The sequence below is a fragment of the Triticum urartu genome, chromosome 4A (genome assembly GCF_056163025.1).
Source record: "Triticum urartu cultivar PI428250 chromosome 4A, HENAU_Tu73, whole genome shotgun sequence".
NCBI lineage: Eukaryota > Viridiplantae > Streptophyta > Magnoliopsida > Poales > Poaceae > Triticum > Triticum urartu.
In genome coordinates, this window is record NC_141876.1 from 283,801,114 (window position 1) to 283,820,695 (window position 19,582).

At 48.7% G+C, this 19,582-nt stretch overlaps 1 protein-coding gene across 3 annotated transcripts; it reads left to right on the forward strand.

The window, feature by feature from the left end:
• Positions 1 to 225: 225 nt before the first annotated feature.
• Positions 226 to 15,645, forward strand: LOC125551471 (CLK4-associating serine/arginine-rich protein). Of its 3 annotated transcripts, none has more exons than XM_048714732.2 (13): positions 227 to 572; positions 1,757 to 1,795; positions 1,866 to 2,014; positions 2,193 to 2,268; positions 9,626 to 9,917; positions 9,991 to 10,097; positions 10,202 to 10,249; positions 10,332 to 10,535; positions 12,372 to 12,473; positions 14,738 to 14,865; positions 14,977 to 15,106; positions 15,242 to 15,367; positions 15,441 to 15,645. In XM_048714732.2, exons 1-13 carry the CDS (start codon positions 376 to 378, stop codon positions 15,463 to 15,465), a joined length of 1,623 nt encoding a protein of 540 aa, XP_048570689.1. In that variant the 5' UTR covers positions 227 to 375; the 3' UTR covers positions 15,466 to 15,645. The 3 variants fall into 3 exon arrangements, 2 of the variants coding, with proteins under 2 accessions (XP_048570689.1, XP_048570690.1); XM_048714733.2 differs by having other exon boundaries at positions 228 to 572; positions 15,269 to 15,367; XR_007302697.2 differs by lacking the exons at positions 15,242 to 15,367; positions 15,441 to 15,645 and having other exon boundaries at positions 226 to 572; positions 12,372 to 12,540; positions 14,977 to 15,041.
• The last annotated feature ends 3,937 nt before the right edge of the window (positions 15,646 to 19,582 follow it).

Here is a 19,582-nt window from a genome sequence, read left to right on the forward strand (position 1 = left end):
TGAAATTCTTTTTTTAAGCGTAATATTTGTGCAAATTGATAAAAAAATGTATTATTTAAAAAATTAACCTGTATGGTGGTATCTCCGTCTCTCGTGCTTTTATAAGGGTAGTGGGTGCAATTTACACTATGCGAAGGATGTGAAGTGGATTTGATGCAGTCAAACAAAAGCTCAGGTGATTGTGGCAAAATTGCTTTGGGTGACATGTGGCCCCCCTCGAGAGGACATGTGGCCTCCCGGTCGTGGGGTTTCGACATCCTGGTCACCTCTCTCGCTCCACCGTAGCGGCGCATCCTCTGGCACCTTCGTCTAGGATTAGGTTAATGCAAAACCGCCTCCCCGGAGCTTCCAGAACCTTTCGGGAGGAGGGGTGCGATGTGGCATGAGGCGCGGCGGTCGGAGAGGAAGGTCCACGACCTCATGGACGGTGCGCGGCGCCGGGCCCAGCGGCGCTACGCCTACCTCGCCCGCCGACGCGGCGATCCGCACCAGTCCCTCGAGGTTTCCGGTGCCCGGTGCCGCGTCCACCGCGACGACTCACTATATCAGGCCACGGAGGACCAGCAGGGATTGTGCGTGCCGCCGCTCTCTCACGCACACTCCGTCTCTCCAGTTGATGTCATGTGATGGGCTGTGTTGTTTGTTATGACAGCAGCATGCTGGATTTGGTCGAGTTAGCTGTCCATCTGATGGATCGGCAGTGCCGTCTAATGGATGCAGATTATGTTTGATTATATCGTGCAACAAATAGATTCCTCTTGCAAGTGTTTGTAGTAAACCAGTATCTGTACACCGGTAATTCATCAATTGGCTAGATTGTATGTATCTATTACGTTTCTGTAACTCGTCTCTTCTATGAATAGTTAGGACGCTGGCTATCGGTGCATAGGATTTTGTTTCCATTTTCAAGGCGGCATATTTACTTGTTTGTGAATGTGCCAAATAAAGTGTGGTATTTTCTAGAGTTGATTAGGCCCATTTGATGGTGTGGGGAAGTTGACAAAATGTTTTTTTTTGTAATAGATTGGATTCTGCCATGTGCTGAGGCATAGATTGATCAGTTCCTAGCTGTGATTGGTTTAGTAGGTGCTCAGATTTTATATTGTGTAAATATTTAGTTTTGGCCATGTGTTGCAGGAAACCAGGAATTTGGTTTTGCACATGCTGATAATAATGTTGGAGCTTACAGAATTTTCATGCTTGCTCTAGAAAATTAGCTAAATTTATTCTTCTGGCATAGTTGTAGAAGCAAGCTCATTGATAGCAAAACTCTCGATTTTTCAGAGCATTTCATCTCGTTTGAACTGTAGCCGCTTTTATCTTATGACTGAAATGTGTTCATCCAAATGAGCTTAAATCTAGGCAGCATTAGTGCATACACAAAGAATTGTATCCTAAACATATTTAGGACAACATGTACATGAGCCAAACATAGCAGCTGTTTGTGTTTTAGATTTTTAAGTACGGCTGAAAGTGGACATGTTTGTGAGTTCTGATATATATGTCTAATGTATTACATGACCCTAAAAACTCATCTCACATGTGTTGGAGTACTACCAAAGTAGGTCCAGTTCGAATTTTGTTTAACATGACAATGACAGGGCTAACATATAGCTCCGATAGAAGTTTTGAATATATCAATTATATTATGTGTGTCTCTGTTTCTGGTTGAGTTTATCTAGAAAGAGAAAATCGCTACATGTCCGCTTCAATGCAACATCTGAACTACTGATTTACTGTACTCATTGTACTGCAGGATACAATGGAACGGGAAACAAGATATTCTGATTGACAGGTATGTATTATCTAAGTTGCTAAACCATGTTAAGAGCAAGAGAATTTATATCCATTCTCTTAATGTGCAGATTTGATGGCCGTGCACTACTTGACTTCATCCGTGACTCTAGCTTTCAGTCTTTTCAAACTCAGGAAAAATCTGAAGAAGAGGAGGAGCTAGAGGATTTTGTTAATTTTGAACGTTACCGGGACTTGATTAAGCATCGTCATAGAGGATGTCGGTACCTTTTTGGTTTCTCAATTTTGTTGCTGTTGTTGTATGATTTGCTGTCACTCTTCCATTTGCTTACTTATGGGTTCATCCTGATGTAAAGGATCTTACTTTTCCATCTGTCTGGTCTTTTTACTTTCTAATAATGCTACCTACCCAGACAGTTATTTGCCTTCCTCTGCAGTTTCTGATGAGGTGGGTTTACAACATGTTGCGCAAGAGTTGGAAGCAAAAGCTATTCTTCCTTTTAGCTTTGAGAAGTAAGTCTACTCATCAATTTTAGTTTATATGTGGTAGGAGCTAGGGTTCTACCGGGTCTAGGCCGGAGGTTGTAGGGGAAGGAGGGAGTTGGACGCGGGCGAGCACGCGGCTGGGCGTTGTCGTGCGCGTGGGAGGAGGCGGCGGCGGTGACAAGAGGTGGCTAGGGTTTAGGGTTTCCGGCTCCTTTGGGAGCCGGGCAATACAATTGTCTTATTGCTTAATCTCCAAAAGAGTCTTATAGCTTGTTTATATAACCACGATACTAATAAAAATAAGATAACTTGTGGGCTAAGCCCCTAACTAAACCTCCCCGGTGGGCCTCCTATGGGTATAAGTTACCCGGTCATAACATCTCTCCCCGCCTGCGCAAATAGCTTGTCCTCGAGCTGGAAGTTTGGGTAGTGTTGGCGGAACTCATCGCGCTGCTCCCAAGTAGCCTCCTCCGGAAGGCCAGTCCACTGGATCAACAAGTACCACACCCCGCGATGTAGCTGGGCCTGCAAGACCTTCTTGGGTCCCGGAAGGAGGCACCCGTCGGAGGTCGGAGGAAGCGCGGGGGTGGCCGCCGGTGGCTCCCCACGGAAGGGCTTCAGCAGCCCCACATGGAAGACGTCGTGGATGCGAGCACCGGCCAGAAGCTGAAGGCGGTAGGCCACCTTCCCGATGCGCTCCAAGACGGCAAAGGGCCGGCGTAGCGAGGACCCAGCTTGCGCTTGGCGCGTGGGTCCAGGGACTGCGTACAGCGGTGAAGAAGACACAACCACACCCAATCGCCCACCGCGAACTCCGCCTCGCGATGGTGGCCATCGTAGTAGTACTTGGCCAGTTGCTGGGCCTGGATGAGGTGCTGCTGTACCTCCGCAAGCATCTCGTCGCGGCTGCGAAGAAGATCGCCCACCGCCTCCGTCCGAGCTGTTGCCGGGTCAACTGGTAGGATGGGCGGGGGCGGTCGGCCGTAGACAACCTCGAATGGCGTGGCGCGCATTGCGGAGTGATAGGAGGTGTTGTAGCAGTACTCCGCCCATGCGAGCCAATCCACCCAAGCGCGAGGACGATCACCTGTGACACAACGCAAATACATGGCAATCACCTTGTTGACGACCTCGGATTGGCCGTCCGTCTGAGGATGGAAGGCCGTGCTCAGGCGGAGCTTCACGCCCGCCATTCGGAAGAGATCGCGCCAAACATGCCCCATGAACACCGGTCCCGATCACTGACGATCGAAGAGGGAAATCTGTGGAGGCGGACGATGCCGTCGAAGAAGGCACGGGCCACGGACGCGGCAATGTAGGGATGGCCGAGCGCGATGAAGTGAGCATACTTGGAGAAGCGGTTGAGCACCGTGAGGATGACGGACTTATCGCCCACCTTGGGGAGGCCCTTGATGAAGTCCATGGAGATATCAGCCCAGACCTGAGACGGCACCTCTAAGGGCTGTAGCAGACCAGCCGGCCGTAGTGTCTCCGTCTTGTTGCGCTGGCACGTCACACAAGGCCGCACCCAGTCCTGGACCAGGGCCCGATCACCGGGGATATAGAAGTTGGCGCAGAGACGATGGAGGGTTTTCTGCACACCCTCGTGGCCGGCCGAGTGGGCCAGTAGCAGAACCTGGTGACGGAGGTCGTCGTGCTCCGGCACAAAGATACGACGCCCATGCAGGAGCAAGCCATCGGCTAGGCGCCACGGCTCCTCCAGGTCGCCCGCAGCAAGCCGCTGCTGAAGGAGCAGAGCGTCCGGCGCGGTCGCGGTGGCCCGACGGATGTCGGCGAAGAGGGCGAAAGAGGGCCCCGAGCGGATGCATAGCGCCGCCCCCTCGGAGTCCCCGACGGTGGCGTCGTGGTCGGCGTCGCGGCGAGACAGGCGTCGGCCACAGTGTTAAGGCGGCCCGGACGATACTCGATGGTGAAGTCAAAGCCAAAGAGCTTGCTGATCCATTGATGCTGCGGCATGGTAGACAACCTCTGGTCCAATAAGAACTTAAAGCTGTAGTGATCCGTGCGAACCCGGAACGAGCGGCCCCAAAGATAGGGCCGCCAATGGTGCACAACCTGCACCAAGCCAATGAGCTCCCGCTCATAAGCCGCAGGCTTAAGATGGCGCACGGCGAAGGGCCTGCTGAAGAAGGCGAGAGGTCCATCGCCCTGATGAAGGACGGCACCTAACCCCGCACCGGAGGCGTCGCAGTCCACCACGAACGGGCGGTCGAAATCAGGCATCTGAAGAACGGGGCCCGTCGTGAGGGCCCCCTTGAAGGCCTCGAACGCCGCCGTCGCCTCCGCATCCCAGGCAAAGGCGTCACGGCGCAGCAGACGCGTGAGCGGTGACGTGATGAGGCCGAACTACCGGATAAATTTCCGGTAGTACCTCGCGAGGCCCAGGAAGCCGCGAAGAGCCCGTGGTGAGTGCGGTGTCGGCTAGGCCGCGACGACCGCCACCTTGTCGGCGTCCATAGCAACATCCTCGGCCGAGATGACGTGGCCGAGGTAGGCGACTGAAGGCGTCTCGAACAAGCACTTCGAGCGCTTAAGATGAAGATGGTGCGCCCGAAGCTTGTTGCAGACGATGGCGACGTGCTGAAGGTGCTCCGCCCACGAGGCGCTGTTGATAAGAATGTCATCAAAGAAAACGAGCACAAACCGACGCAAGTAGGGGCGGAGGACGTCGTTCATCAGAGCCTGGAAGGTCGCCGGAGCATTGGAGAGGCCAAAAGGCATCACCAAGAACTCTTAAGTGGCCGTGATGAGTCCGAAACGCCGTCTTGGCGACATCGTCCGGGTGCATCCGCACCTGGTGGTAGCCCGACCGGAGGTCGAGCTTGGTGAAGAAACGCGCCCCATGGAGCTCGTCCAGGAGCTTGTTGACCACCGGAATAGGAAACTTGTCCTTGAGCGTCAGGGCATTAAGGGCACGGTAGTCGATGCAGAAGCGCCACGTGACGTCCGACTTGCCGACGAGGAGGACCGTCGCCGAAAACGGCAACGTGGAGATCCGGATGATGCCCAAGGCGAGCATGAGCGCGCACTGCCGCTCTACCTCGTCCTTCTGTAGCTGGGGATAGCGGTAGGGGCGCACTGCAACCGGCGCCGTGCCCGACAGGAGATGAATGCGGTGATCATACACCCGGGCTGGTGGAAGGCCCTGAGGCTCGTCGAAGAGGTCGCGGTGTTGCTGCAGAAGGTGATCCAACAATGGGTGCTCGGGCTCGGAGGCGGCCGCGGCAGCTGAAGCTGCGGCGTCGCCGGAGAGGCGCCACCCACGCCCTCCCACCGGACGCGGCGACCTTGGCGCCAGAAAGTCATCGTCAGGGCGTCGAAGTCCCAGAGGATGGGACCATGGTTCCGCAAGAAGTCGACTCCGAGGATGAAGTTGATGCCCGCGCAAGGGATGGTGAAGTGCTCGTCGTCGATAGTGATGGGCACGTTCCGCGCGAGCCCATGACACTGGAGGCGGTCGCCGTTAGCCAACGTGACCCGAAGTTGCTCCTCGCCCGTCGGCTGAAGCGCTAAGCGGCGCATGGTAGCCTTGGGCAGGAAGTATGTGTGGAGCCCGTATCCAAGAGGGCCACCAGGCGCTCGCCGTGAATCATCACCGGCAAGAGCATAGTCCGCTCGTCGCGGATGCCGGCAAGCGCATGGAGTGAGACCACGAGCGCCGTCGTCAGGGCGGCCGCGGGAGCGGCCTCCGCAGCAACTGGGGCGACAACTCGGCGGGTGTGTCCTCCTTGACGTAGTCGGTCGTCTCCAAGTAGAAGAGGCGCGGGCAGACGTGGCTCGGCACGTAGAGCTCATCGCAGTTATAGCAAAGCCCCTGGCGCCGACGCTCGAGCTGCTCGGCCTGAGAGTCGACGGAAGGGCTGTGTCGCGGCCGGGATGGTAGTCGCAGGAGCGGCTGGCCCGACGCAAGTGCTGGGGGCTGCCTGGCGTGCTGTCGGCCGCCTTGAGCCGGTGCCGCCTGCTGCAAGGCCTGCGCGCGACACCCGAAGGCGCGGGCGTAGTACATGGCTGTCTGGAGGTCCTGGGGTCCCCGAAGCTCCACGTCAACACGGATGTGGTCCAGAAGACCGCTGACGAAGAGCTCGGCCTGCTGCTGCACCGTCACACCCGGCGCGTGGCATGCCAGGGCTTGGAAGCGGTCGGCGAAGTCCTGCACCATGGATGTGAAGGGGAGGCGGTCGAGCTCCGCTAGCCGGCTCCCGCGGATCGGCGGCCCGAAGCGAAGAAGGCATAGCTCGCGAAAACGCTCCCAAGGGGGCATGCCGCCCTCGTCCTGCTCGAGGGCGTAATACCACATCTGTGCGGTGCCCTGGAGGTGATAAGAGGCGAGCCAGGTGCGGTCCAACGCGAGTGTGCGTTGCCCCCGGAAGAACTGCTCACACTGGTTGAGCCAGTTGAGGGGGTCCTCAGTCCCGTCATAGGTGGCGAAGTCGAGCTTGGCGAATCGTGGCGACGTCTGGGTATGACCGCCGTGGCCGTATGGCTCGGTGGTGTGGAGCAGCGAGGGTGGCGCCCGGTCGGTGGGGACCGGGGGTCCCCTATGGAACGACGGGTCGGCGCGGCCCGCGTAGGGACTTGGGGAGCCGGACGGATCGCCGTACAGCAAGGTGGGTGCCGGCTGTTCCCCGGCCGTAGTGTAGATTGGCTGCGGCGACGACCCGGACAGCCAGGCCGGGAGCGGTGACGGCGACGGTGGAAAGCGGACCTGCTGGATCGGGACGCCTCCCGGCGTGGTCGGGCCTAGCCCGGTGCTGAGTGGCGGCGGGGCCTACAGCGGCGGCGGTGGGCGCGGGAGGCGCTGCGAGAGCCGGCGCCGGCCACGGCGGCCACTGCGCGGTGGTGGCGGGCGGCGGCTGCAGTTGCATCGGCCCAGCGAACGCCGCTGCGTGCGGCGAGTACCACGGCAGGGCGGGCGGCCCGGTGGCGGCGGTCGGCGGCGGCCCGTAGGGGCTGGCCAGGTACAGCCGGATCCCCTGGACGGCTGTGACGAGGTCGTTGAGGACCCCGGTGACCTCCGGGGTGTAGGCGGCTGCTGGCGGCGCGGTGGAGGGCGCCGGAGGTGGAGAGCAGCGGCGCGGATGGGGAGGGTAGCGGCGCGGTGGTGGCAGTCGGCAGCGGAAGCGACGGGGTTGGCGGCGGCGAAGACATGATCGAAACTGAGCTAACTGATACCAAGGTTGTAGGAGCTAGGGTTCTACCGGGTCTAGGCCGGAGGTTGTAGGGGAAGGAGGGAGTTGGACGCGGGCGAGCACGCGGCCGGCGGCGGCTGGGCGCCGTCGTGCGCGTGGGAGGAGGCGGCGGCGGTGACAAGAGGCGGCTAGGGTTTAGGGTTTCCGGCTCCTCTGGGAGCCGGGCAATAGAATTGTCTTATTGCTTAATCTCCAAAAGAGTCTTACAGCTTGTTTATATAACCACGATACTAATAAAAATAAGATAACTTGTGGGCTAAGCCTCTGACTAAACCTGCCCAGTGGGCCTCCTACGGGTATAAGTTACCCCGGCCATAACAATATGTTAGCCTTATCTGCTTAAATGGATATCTTAAGTGCCACTCATAAGAGTTGAAGTGGAGTGCTTCTGTGCTTGACCAAATGAAACATGCATAAATAAATCATATGTTACTTATGTTTACTTTACTGGTTACTAATGGGTGATGCATATGACAAAGATTGTCCCCACTCCTGATTCTGTTAATATGTGCATTTATGTCTATCGAGCATAGGAGCACTTTCTAAAATTGAAATAAGTTAACCCATTTGGTCATATTGACTGGTCATATATTGACATAATGTAGAGTTTACTTCTTGGAAAGACCACATCAATATTGAAGGATTATATAATGTCTAGTCCTTACAAATGTTGTCAGAGGAAAAACCATATATGAATTTGAAGTTATTCATCTTGAGTGGATATGCCAATATGAGCATGGTACTTACGCGGATCATAGTTGCCAAGTTCTCGGGACGATGGGGTCGAGGGACGGGAACGAGGGTTGAGAATCGCCAGGTAGGAATAGCAGGGAACGATGGGGGTATACATCTTTCGAGCGAACCGATCGATAGGTGGAACGTGACCCGATCAATTTGGGAACGATGACCCGGGAACGATGCGGCGTGTCGAGGAACGGGGGAGGTGCATTAGTTAGGAATCTATAAATCACCGTGACAGAAAAATGGATGAAATTGATTGATTCCATTATACTGGTAGCAAATCGCTAATTACATGGCTTGATTGTAGGTAAGCCAGTTATCTATGTTACCTGTAGTTGGCTGTTTTTTCCATGATCGAGGAAAGTGTGGAACATCCAAATACAAGTGCAAGCGTCGTGAGCGTATGGAACACATGCGACATCCGCGGATGAACTTCGTAAACCGCGCGCCATAGCCCAGCATGACATCGGCCGGCGCGTCCCAGAGGTTGGTCCGCTCTGTGAGCAGCTCTAGCTCTACGACGACGCCGGCCCTCACCCTACCCGAGCGCGCCGCAGCAGCTTGTACAACGGCGCCGTGAGGAAGCACCACAACGCGTGGACGCCATGGACTCCTGGTAAATCTCAGCGTCTTGATGAATCAATACCTCTTGTTCCTGTTTGCGATGGTAAATTGGAATTGAGATGTTTTGATTTTTGGTGTCGCTGAAGTGGTCCGTATCCTAGCGTCCGGGGTCGCGTCCCCGACATCGACTCTAGTCGTTCCCCTCGTCGACCCCGACCCTCGATTCGGGACGACGAGCCCGGTTCGAGGGTCGCTGCCTCGTTCCCTGATCCCGGCAACTATGACGCGGATAAGCCAGCTCAGGGAAACACAGTTGCCTTTATTGCAAGTTTAATCAAATTAATTAGCTTAATTGTCCACAGGTCAAAAGTTTATTAAGCCAGCCTGTAAGACAAGCTAAAAACTAAACCCTTTGTTGGACCAGCCACTTGAAAGCAGAACAAGATTTACCAATGGAAGACCAGTTATAATGTTTTTCCATTGCACTGAAGTAAACCAGAGTTCTGTATCGAGGTCTATTACGTTGTTACTGAATATAACCCTCGGAGCTCGCGTTTGTCTGTTTCTAGAGTAAATTTCAAAAAACTACAATTCTTGGAAAAACTATCACAAAGCTACAGGTTGTATCTTGTATGCCAGGTTTTAGAAAATAATTGTGAGATGAAAATTTCAGTTTAAGTTTTATGACAATATTCTATTGTATGTTATTCTGCGGAAGTTACTCTTGTTTATTATTATTTGTTGTAATTAACATCGTTGCTATGATGAAAATATGACTATGTTAGTTAGACTTTACTTTTATTATTAGGTCTGCCAGTTCCTTTCAGTGGACCCAGTTTATGTTTCATTTATTTTCTTGTTTCCAACAGATCTCAATCATCACAGGCTCCAGTTAGCAAAGGTGCTTATTCGCAGGTTGGATACTCATATAAAGGGGATGGAAATGAACATTCTGATGATCTGCCCAGTGATGATGAAGATGAAGAGGAAGGAGAAGAGGATGCCAAGGACTTCAGTAGTGATGATAGCAGTGATGAGCAAATGGAAAACTTAGCAAAGGAATTTGGCATAAAAAGATATAACTGGCTTGTTTACATGGACAAAAAGGTCAAAGAAGAGGAGAAGCGGCAGAAAGAAATTATTAAAGGCGACCCATCCATTGTCAGTACTTGAATAGCTTCAGATAAGTGTCTTTATTTGCATTTTGTAGGAAATAACATGAGAAATTATACAGAAAAAATTGAGTCGGAGAGATAGAAGGAAGGCTTCTCAATCTGAGAGGGAGCGAGAGAGGGAGGCAGTACGTTCTGTTGGAAGGGTATCTTATCATGACCCTTATAGGTAACAGTGTCTGTCAGCTTTTGAATGGGTAAATCGAAATAACAGTGACAGTTTTACTGACTACCATGTCTGAATCTTTTAACATCATGTATATTATAATTAAGGGAACAAAGGAGAAGCCCATCATATGAAGCATATTCAAGAGGCAGAAGGTATGCTACTATCCTTGTTGGTTGGATCATTTCTACCATAAGCCCTTTGCTTTGCTTGACTGCATGATATTTTGTTTGGCAGATCAAGGTCGCGGTCAAGATCTCATTCACCTTCATCCAGACGTCATACCCGTGGTACACATGCTGAAAGTAATTACCGAAGAAAGGCTAAGACTCCAAGAGTTGAATACATCACTGAATTTGGAGGTTCAGAAGACGCCAGTGATCTGAAAGTTACAGGGATCTCTCCGCCTTTGTCTCCAATACGAACTGACATACCTAACCGGTCGGGGAACTTGACCTTTAATATTTGCAAAATGATTCAATTACTGTTGTTTATCCAGTGCAGCTTAGTGTCATGGTTTTATTATTATCTTGAAAGCCAAATATGTCAGGATTAGGATAGGTGAAGACAAGGTTAAGAGGGTACTACTTTTGGCATAAAACTATGCTCCCTCCATCCGAGTTATACAGGGTTGTTTGGTTAGGAAGGCCTGTCAATCTTGTCTTAAGTCAAACCATTTTAAATTTGACTGAGTTTATTGAAAAAAAGCAGCATCCATGCTATCAAGGTGGTGTTTGGTTAGGCTTAACTTGTGGCTTTTTGGCTTGAAAGCATGCTCTTTGGCTTTGGTTTTCAAATAGGTGTTTTTTGGCTTATAACTAAAGCCACATTAAGCCTAACTAAACAACTCCCTAGTCAATATCACAAGATCTAGCTATGTTTTCATAATTTTTTATTGAACATTATATATATAAAACTAAGCGTGAGAGTAGAATAGCTTATTCTACACCCCAGTAATGGTACATACAAAATATAGTAACACACTATGTAAAATATAGTAATTTTCGTAAAAATGTAGTAATAAATAGACTTAGGCAATAAAAAAATATTTTCCGAATTACTACATTTTATACACTGTTTTACTAGATTTTCTATATAGCATTACTAGGGGGTGTAGAATAAGTTATTTTACACTCATGCTTAAAATAGCATTACCCTATATATATATATATGTATATATATATATGACAAATTTTATCTACCACCAGTGGTAGTTACCACCACTTGAGTATTGTATGTTGTATGTAGTATCTATCAAATCGAAGAGTATGTACGCGTAGTATGTAGTATATTACGATGTTTAGGTAGTATATATACTACTTTTTAGGTAGTATGCATCGTATTTTGAGTATGCTCTTTTTTAGTACAAATATATACGTATTTCGCAAATATAATAAAAATCATGGGCTAACTTGCAATTTTTCATGTAACTCACTTTGAAATATGTTATATATTATTTATAATGATAAAGTAGTATATATAATACTATATGGTAGTATATGGGACATGTGGGGTAACTACCCCTAGGTGGTAGGATGGATTTTCCCTATATATATATATATAGTGTTACTATTCATCACCCAGGGTGCAGAATAAGTTATTCTTCACCCGAGGTAATCTTGCGACCACTTAAAATATTTTGTATAAAAAATGTAGAATATGTAAAATTTTGTATAAAAAAACAAAAATGTAGGTTATAGGACCAGAAAAATCATATTTTATGTATGTTTTACACTGTTTTTACATTCGTAATTTTACGTAACTTAAAATATTTTTTACGGCGAGTACATATTTTCTTACGTTCTCTTTTTATGTATGAAATAAGTCATAATTTACGAACCATAAAAATACGGTGCATTGATGTCAAAATAGAGAAGGGGTGAAGAATAACTATTCCTCACCCAGGGTGACGAATAGCGTGACCCATTAGTGTTACTATTCATCACCCAGGGTGCAGAGATAGACATGATATGTGATCCTGTTTTGGACAAATTTGGTCGAACTTAAACTACTTGGACTTGAGACAAGAATAATAGGTCTTATAAACCTGGATGGATGGAGTAACTGATTTGTAGATAGACATGATATGCGAAAGCCTGTATTATGTTGTTTACGCAGAAGATATAAGATCTAGCATGCATAAACCTACCATCAGTTGTGGAGCTTCTGACCTAAGTATCTCGGCTCCTACTTTTTTTTTGTTTGCCTATAACACTCCTTCATTTTTGCAGGTCATCTTTTTTTTTGTTTGCCTATAACACTCCTTCATTTTTGCAGGTCATCAGGTGTCCATATTCTGGAGGCACTTCACAGTGATCCTGCATCTTCTTTATCCATGGAACAGGAAAAAAGTGCTAAAATTTTGAAACCACCTGCCAGGTTTGTCAACATGATTACATCCTTACAAACACAGCAGCTGTATGTGCAACCAAGCTGTTTGCAATTGGTATGCTATATTTGTCTATAAGAGTTTAAACTTATTTGCAGTCATGATATACTATGTACTTGAGCATTTATCTGTTGCCAGGATGTTATGTCTATTTTTGGTCTTAGAGCATCTACAACCGGACCCCTCAAACTCGCCCCATATGTCCGCCCGGACGGTCCGATCACTGCCCGGTCATGAATTTGCCACCCAACCGGATCCCCTATACCCAGCCCAAACGTCGTGGCCGTTCGGCACCCCCCAATCCCGTCCCATATGTGGGGCGGATTTGGGGAGGCCCGGACGCGTCCCCCACGTGACGGACGGGCGGGACCCATGCGGAAAGCCATGCGGTCAACAAAAGGTCACCGGTCCGCATTCATGCTGCTGCTTCGGCGCGCCGTTCGTGGGGCTAAGCCCGGCTATTAAGCTGGATGACGGAGCTCAAGCCTAGCCGTCCCCATCCCCCCCCTCCCTCCTGTTCGTGCCGCCACCTCGACCTCGCTTCCCTCTCCCTTTGCGCTCTGGCCTCGTTGTCCGCCAATCGCCATGGTTCGATGCAAGATTACATACTACAAAATGTGATAGAGGCAAAGGTGTCCCGTCTTTCGATGAGATGGTGGCTATCGTTTTGGAGGAAGTTGACTTTGATGATCCGAGCACGAACGTGCGAGGACGTCGCGCCTTAGCAATCGCTAAACCAACTCCGAGAGGTTATTAACCATGCCGGAGCTCGATCAACCTGACCATGAAGGTCTGTTTCCTGCAGGCAAACGAAGAACAAGCAAGAAACTAAGATTGCAATCTGGATATTGCGAATATAAGAGGAAAGAAGGTGGGGTTATGTGAAGTCTTTGTTTGGTCGTTGAACACAAACGAAGTACGCGAAGTTGTAGCTATGGCGAACTTTTAATCTAAACAAAACCCAAGGAAAAAGCTACTAGATGGATCTACTTATATAGGAGCAAGGGGTGGCGGCCAAGGAGGTGGGAGGACGTCCAAGGCAGCCTAAAACTAACCCTAGGTCGTACAAGGCTCATGGGCCCAAGTGGAGGTGAACCTTTGGGCTTGTAGTTTGACTCGGATTCTGCTGCAACGTCAGATTGTTTCGTCCATAACTCAACGCTCCGGGCGAATTTGAAGGTGAATCCAATTGTGCTGGAAAGAGCACGAAATCTACTTTCAAACAAAAAAAGAATCACCCAATTCGGAGTCCGTATGAAAAAGTTGTTGGCGTTTTGAGTCAGGTATGTCTGTGCAGTCCGAATCTGAATCCAGAACGTGAGAGACTTGGACTCTATCTTCTCTTGGCCCAAAAGTGACGTGAGAGGACTTTTTGAACAGCACCTAAACTTCTCTTTTTCCCTTATCTTCATATGTGGATTGTACAAATGTCCCATACACCTGCAATTAGACATGGCACAAAAGTCTCTGAAGTATTTTTGTCCTGAATGACATAAATAAATTATTGCATAGTTTGCATTAGAAATCATCTCACAAATATACATGTATGCAATATTTTTGGTCGTATCCAAGGTAGTCATGTCCTCATCAAAATGCTAACCCCGGAGATCCAGGCTGCTCGCATTGCGGCCTGCGTGCCTCTGAGCACACCGGAGTTTGAGGAGCAGGCGGTGTTGGCGCCGGAGCAGGAGATGTAGGAGGAGGCGCCGAAGTAGGAGATGTAGGAGGAGGCGCCGGACAAGGAGATAGAGGAAGAGGCGGGAGAGGAGGGTGAGCCGGAGGCGCTAGAGCAGGCCGGATTTGTCATGGAGGACGTGCATGCGCAGTTCAAGCTCGTCCAAGCGGAAGAGGCGGCAGAGTAGCAGGCCATCCTCGAGTCCATCCAGTCTGAGCTCGAGGTGGCGGCGAACACTGCTTTATCCGTGAGGCGAATGTGAAGCGTGAGGAGCTCTTCGCGGAGGAGGCGCTGGAGATTCGCCCCGCCGCCAATGACAATGAGGCCAGCGGCTGAGGCAAGCAGGTCATCGACCGACATATCCGATGACGAGTAGCTAGTTTGGCAGTTTGTTTATGTACGTAGATCAAATGGTCACTGTGAAAATGGGGAGTGTGGTTGCAATGTGTGAGAATGAGGGATGACTGGACACTGTCCCCGAACGCATCCGTGGACGTTTAGGGGCTCACTTTTGCTAGGTCTTGTTGTAGATGCTCTTTGTAGGCATGTACTAACCTGCGATGCATTTATGGTCAACAGCACATTATCAGCACTAGCGAAACTAAAGGGTGCTTCTGGAGGATTTGGTAAAACTCCCCAGGCTGAAAAGAAAGAAACACCACAGGAACGCCTTAAAAGGATAATGAGCAAACAGCTTAACAAACAAAGTATGTCTTTGTTACTTCTCTTTTTCATTCTTATCTGCGTTAGTGATCCTGGGAAATCCTAATCATTTATCTTCATATGCAATTTATACTAAGTTTTTGTTTGCGCTACAGTTCGTAAAGATACTGCTGCTGAGACCGCAAAGAAACGAGAACAGGAACGGCAAAGGCAGGAAAAACTTGCAGAAGTAGGTCGATACAGGCTCCGTAGCAGGAGTAGAAGTCTTAGCCGTTCTCCACCAAGGTACTTTGAATCAATCGCATTAATCGATGACTTTAATAGAAGTTGCTGCATTTTCTTTGCATTGCAAATGGTTCATTGAAGGCTATTTCCAGCCAAATATATATTCTTACCACGATACTATGATTTTGTTGATAGCGCCAGATGTTTACTGTTCCTGTGCAGAAAGCGGCATTATAGCAGAAGCCATAGTAGGAGCCAGAGCCCAAGAAGAAACCATTCACTTTCACTGTCTCGTTCAAGGTCACCCTCTCACTCTCCAAGGTAATTCATGGTGGATAGGTATGTTCCAGAGGATTTAAAGATGCATACCATCTGAAGAGCGGTAGTACTGCAGGTACAGAAGCAGATCAAGGCACTGAAAGTATCTCAGAGCTCATTGGTTGTCTATGGCACGTGGTGCTTCATTTTTATTTACTTAGGCTTCCTGGTGCCCTGTTACTTATGTACCGATCAGCGAAGTCCTGGATCCCATCATTGTTGATAGCGTAGAGTTAGTGTATTTGTGATTGTGATATTTATGAGCAGAATATCGTTCAAGAGGTGCGCGACTCTCTTCTTGATTTTTTTATTATGTGGGCTGTATTGTTGATAGATTAGGTATGTGCCAGTTGCTCTAGAGTATTAGTTGCTCTGGAGTATTAGGGCTCCTCCGATGCTGACCCCCAAATGGGACACCCTAGACTGGTGAGGACTAGTCTGTCACGAACTGGTGAGGACTTGTCTGTGAACAGTGACGTGAGAGCCTGCTATCCAAAGTTGTCCCCTAAACGTGCGCCATGGACTAGGACTAGTTTGTGGTGATGTGGGAGCCAGCTATTCATAATTGTCCTCTAAACTTTCGCCTTTTTCAAGTGCGCAAACTCAAAATAACCACATATCAAATCATAAATGATTTAAAATGTTTAACGCGATGGTTGTTCTAATTCAAAAATTATAACCCAACAAAGTTTACAAATTAAAGTAGTTCAAACTTGAATTTAACTACATATGTTTAGTCGTCCCATCTAATCCATAGAAGCTCAAATCTTTCTTGAGTTGCTTGATGGTGAACTTGATGTATTTGAACAACCTCACTAAATGTGGCTGGATTTTGATATGGAAGTTTGACAGGATCATCCGTGTTTCTCAAATTCACAAGATGCGGCATCATCTTCACCCTCATTAACGACGATCATGTTGTGCATGATCACATGATATGTCATGACATTCCATAAGGTCTCCACATTCCAATGTTTAGTAGGTCAACAAACAACTGCAAAGTTGAGACCTTTTTTGGACAAAGATAGCTAACGGATGATAGATATTGTCAACGAGTAATCCATGTTGTATTCATGCCCATTGATACTATATTACAAGTTCTTTCCTGTCAGTTAGCCTAGCACACAATGGTGACCATTGCAACACGTTGAAATTCAGAGATCCTATCATAATGTGGTGTGCACTTCTGGTAATCAGAGAATCCAATCGTTCCATGGCATCCTTCTTTAAGATGAACTAGTCATCAAAGGACGAGACGCCATGCTAGAGGTGACCGAAGACATCTTTCACATTCAAAAGAGCTAACGAAAATTGTCAGCGAGCAGGGAATCCAGGGCAAAGTAGTCGTCCATCAGCGTCGAATAGCCCCATGCCCTGTCCTAATTGAGCATTCGATGACCCTTAATCAATCTCTTGATATTGAGAACATGCTCTTCTTCACGCTTCGCGTCTGCAAGGACCGCATGCATCATCGCGGTTTCATTCGTGTAGTCCTCGTTGGACGAATCAACTTAATGCTCGTATATATGCTGCATGTTCGAATCCATTGCTCCAAAGAATAGATAAGAAATTTAGCATGAGCATTTTTACCAAACACTTGTCGGGCGTGGTGACTACCGTTAGGGCAGATGGTAACTGCGCGACAGACATGCGAGAGGTGTGGACTGGCGATGGAGGACAAGCGACGGGGAGACCGGGTGTAACGGTGGAGGTCACGAAGTTTCGGGAAGGGCTTGGCGGGGAGCTAGAGTGGTAGAGCGGTGATGTCGGCGAGAGAGAAAGCGAATGTAAAGAAAGATGGAAGGATGGAGACACGAGATTCGGGTGAGGGCTTTTGGTTGCTAGGGGTGTCAAAGTCCTGCGTGGCCGGTGTTTGGACTCCCGCAAAAGCCCCTAGTTGCTTACGATTTGTGAGGAAATAGATGTCTGAACTGGTCCATGGACCGATGGTAGACACGGCTGGATGGGAAACTGCGTCCGGACAGCTCAAAGCTTGCAGGCGGTTTGAGGGCCCGCTTTGGTCTCTCGAGATGCCCTTAGACTCGGAGTAAAACAATTTTCTCTATGATGCCTTCAATGTTTGAAGTCTTCTGCACGTGAAGCCTAAAATGGCCTCCTGATGTGAATGTTGGCTCAACGTAGTCCCTGCACGTGTTCGACAATCTCATTTTTTGCAGTGAGTGACATGAAATCTGTTATTGGGTTTCATTATTTATGTGGAAACATTATAATATAGTAGCTCTTGAGAAGGAGAGGAAATATAACATTACAAAAATATCTGTGTGCAGGCAGGCTGGACATCTGGGTAATGTTGGGGCTACGATCCTGACAATGAGTACTAGGGGTACAAAAGAGGGGCAGAGCCTAACTACAACGCAGGTGTAACACTCGGTGTTTAACAAGTTCAGGCCCCTCTCGGTGGAGGTAATAGCTCCACGTCTCATGCCCTGAGACTTGTGAAAGTGCAACTAATCCCCGGGAGGTTTTGGTAATTCACAACAACATATATCTCATTAAACTAATGTCCATTCAAGTTAAAGATTTTAGGATGTTCAATGATTGGCATGGCAAGGACTAGTGATTGTGGACCCTCAAAATGCTAAGGGCATGGATAGGCAAAAGTTTAAGACTCTAAGTGATCCAAGATCACATTGAGTCTATAGAAAAACCAATACTATTAAAAGGGGATGAGATGTTGCTTAATGATCTTTTTGCTCAAGTGCTTAGTGATATTGCTCCAAAACCCTCAACCACTTTTCCGTCCAAATATGTCCAAATCATACAATCCAACTCGGCCCCACCGAAATTTCCTACCCGGAGTCACCGAGTTCATCTAGACTCAGCCACTGCCAAACCTTAACAAATTGGATCCACCAATATCGATATCGGTCTCACCGAGATCGCCTTGCCAACTCTCTGTTACTAGTTGCAATTCTTTCTGTCTCATCGAGTTTTCCAATCGGTACCACCAAGATGGCTTGCCAACTCTCTGTTGCCTTATTGCTTCACTTCGGTCCTACCGAATTGATGCAATCGGTGCCACCGAGACGAGGTTTTCCCTAGCCATGGCACATCGGTCCCTCCGAGTTGTTCCAGTTGGCCCCATCGAGATTCCTAACGTTCACATTTTTACACAGGTCGATGCCACCGAGATTTCTAACCGGTGCCACCGAGTTGGGTCAAAAGTGTGTAACGGTTGGATTTTGTGTGGAGGCTACATATACCCCTCCACCCACCTCTTAATTAGTAAGAGATCCATCAGAACGTGCCTACACATCCACCATTCATTTTCTGAGAGAGAATCACCTACTCATGTGTTGAGATCAAGAGATTTCATTTCTACCATTTGAACCTTGATTTCTATCCTTCCCCAAGTTACTTTCCACTTAAATCCTTCTTTCACCATAGCCAAATCCTTGAGAGAGTTGAGTGTTGGGGAGACTATCATTTGAAGCACAAGAGTAAGAAGTTCATCATCAACACGTCGTCTATTACCTTTTGAAGAGTGGTGTCTCCTAGATTGATTAGGTGTCGCTTGGGAGCCTTCGACATGATGTGGAGTTGAACTAAGAAGTTGGGCAAGGAGATTGCCTACCTCGTGAAGATCTACCCGAGTGAGGTAAGTCTTTCATGGACGATGCCCATGGTGGGATAGACAAGGTTGCTTCTTCATGGACCCTTCGTGGGTGGAGCCCTACGGGACTTGCGCATCCATTATCCTTCGTGGGTTGAAGTCTCCATCAACGTGGATGTATGATAGAACCACCTATCAGAACCATGCCAAAAATCTTTCTGTCCCCATTGCGTTTTCCTTCTCCAAACCCTTCCTTTAATTACATGTGCAATGTCTTACTTTCCGCTGTTATACTCTTAGACTTGCATGTGTAGGGTGTTGCTTGACTTGTCATAATTGCTAAAATCTGCCTACAACTAAATTAGGGAAAATGTTAGGTTTTATTTGGTCAAGTAGTCTAATCACCTCCTCTAGACATACTTTTGATCCTACAACTTGGTTTTCTTGAGGGGTATGATTATAGTGATTGCTTAACCCCAGCTCAGGAGGAGGAGTGCGGCTTATATAGAGTGCGCCGCAGCCTTTATTGCTTCCACGTCGCCAGGGCACTTAATGCTCATAACTATGGCAGTTACAGGAGTAAAGCGCCACAACTACAACAGTTACATGTAACGGTAGGTATGACTCTACTTTAAGATTGACTT

Excerpts from the sequence above, each read along its gene's own strand:
- LOC125551471 (XM_048714732.2), top strand. The coding sequence starts at position 376 with ATGTGGCATGAGGCGCGGCGGTCGGAGAGGAAGGTCCACGACCTCATG. Across the intron at positions 10,098-10,201 it reads TCTTATCATGACCCTTATAG|GGAACAAAGGAGAAGCCCAT; the intron begins GTAACAGTGTCT and ends ATTATAATTAAG. Across the intron at positions 12,474-14,737 it reads ATTTTGAAACCACCTGCCAG|CACATTATCAGCACTAGCGA; the intron begins GTTTGTCAACAT and ends TATGGTCAACAG.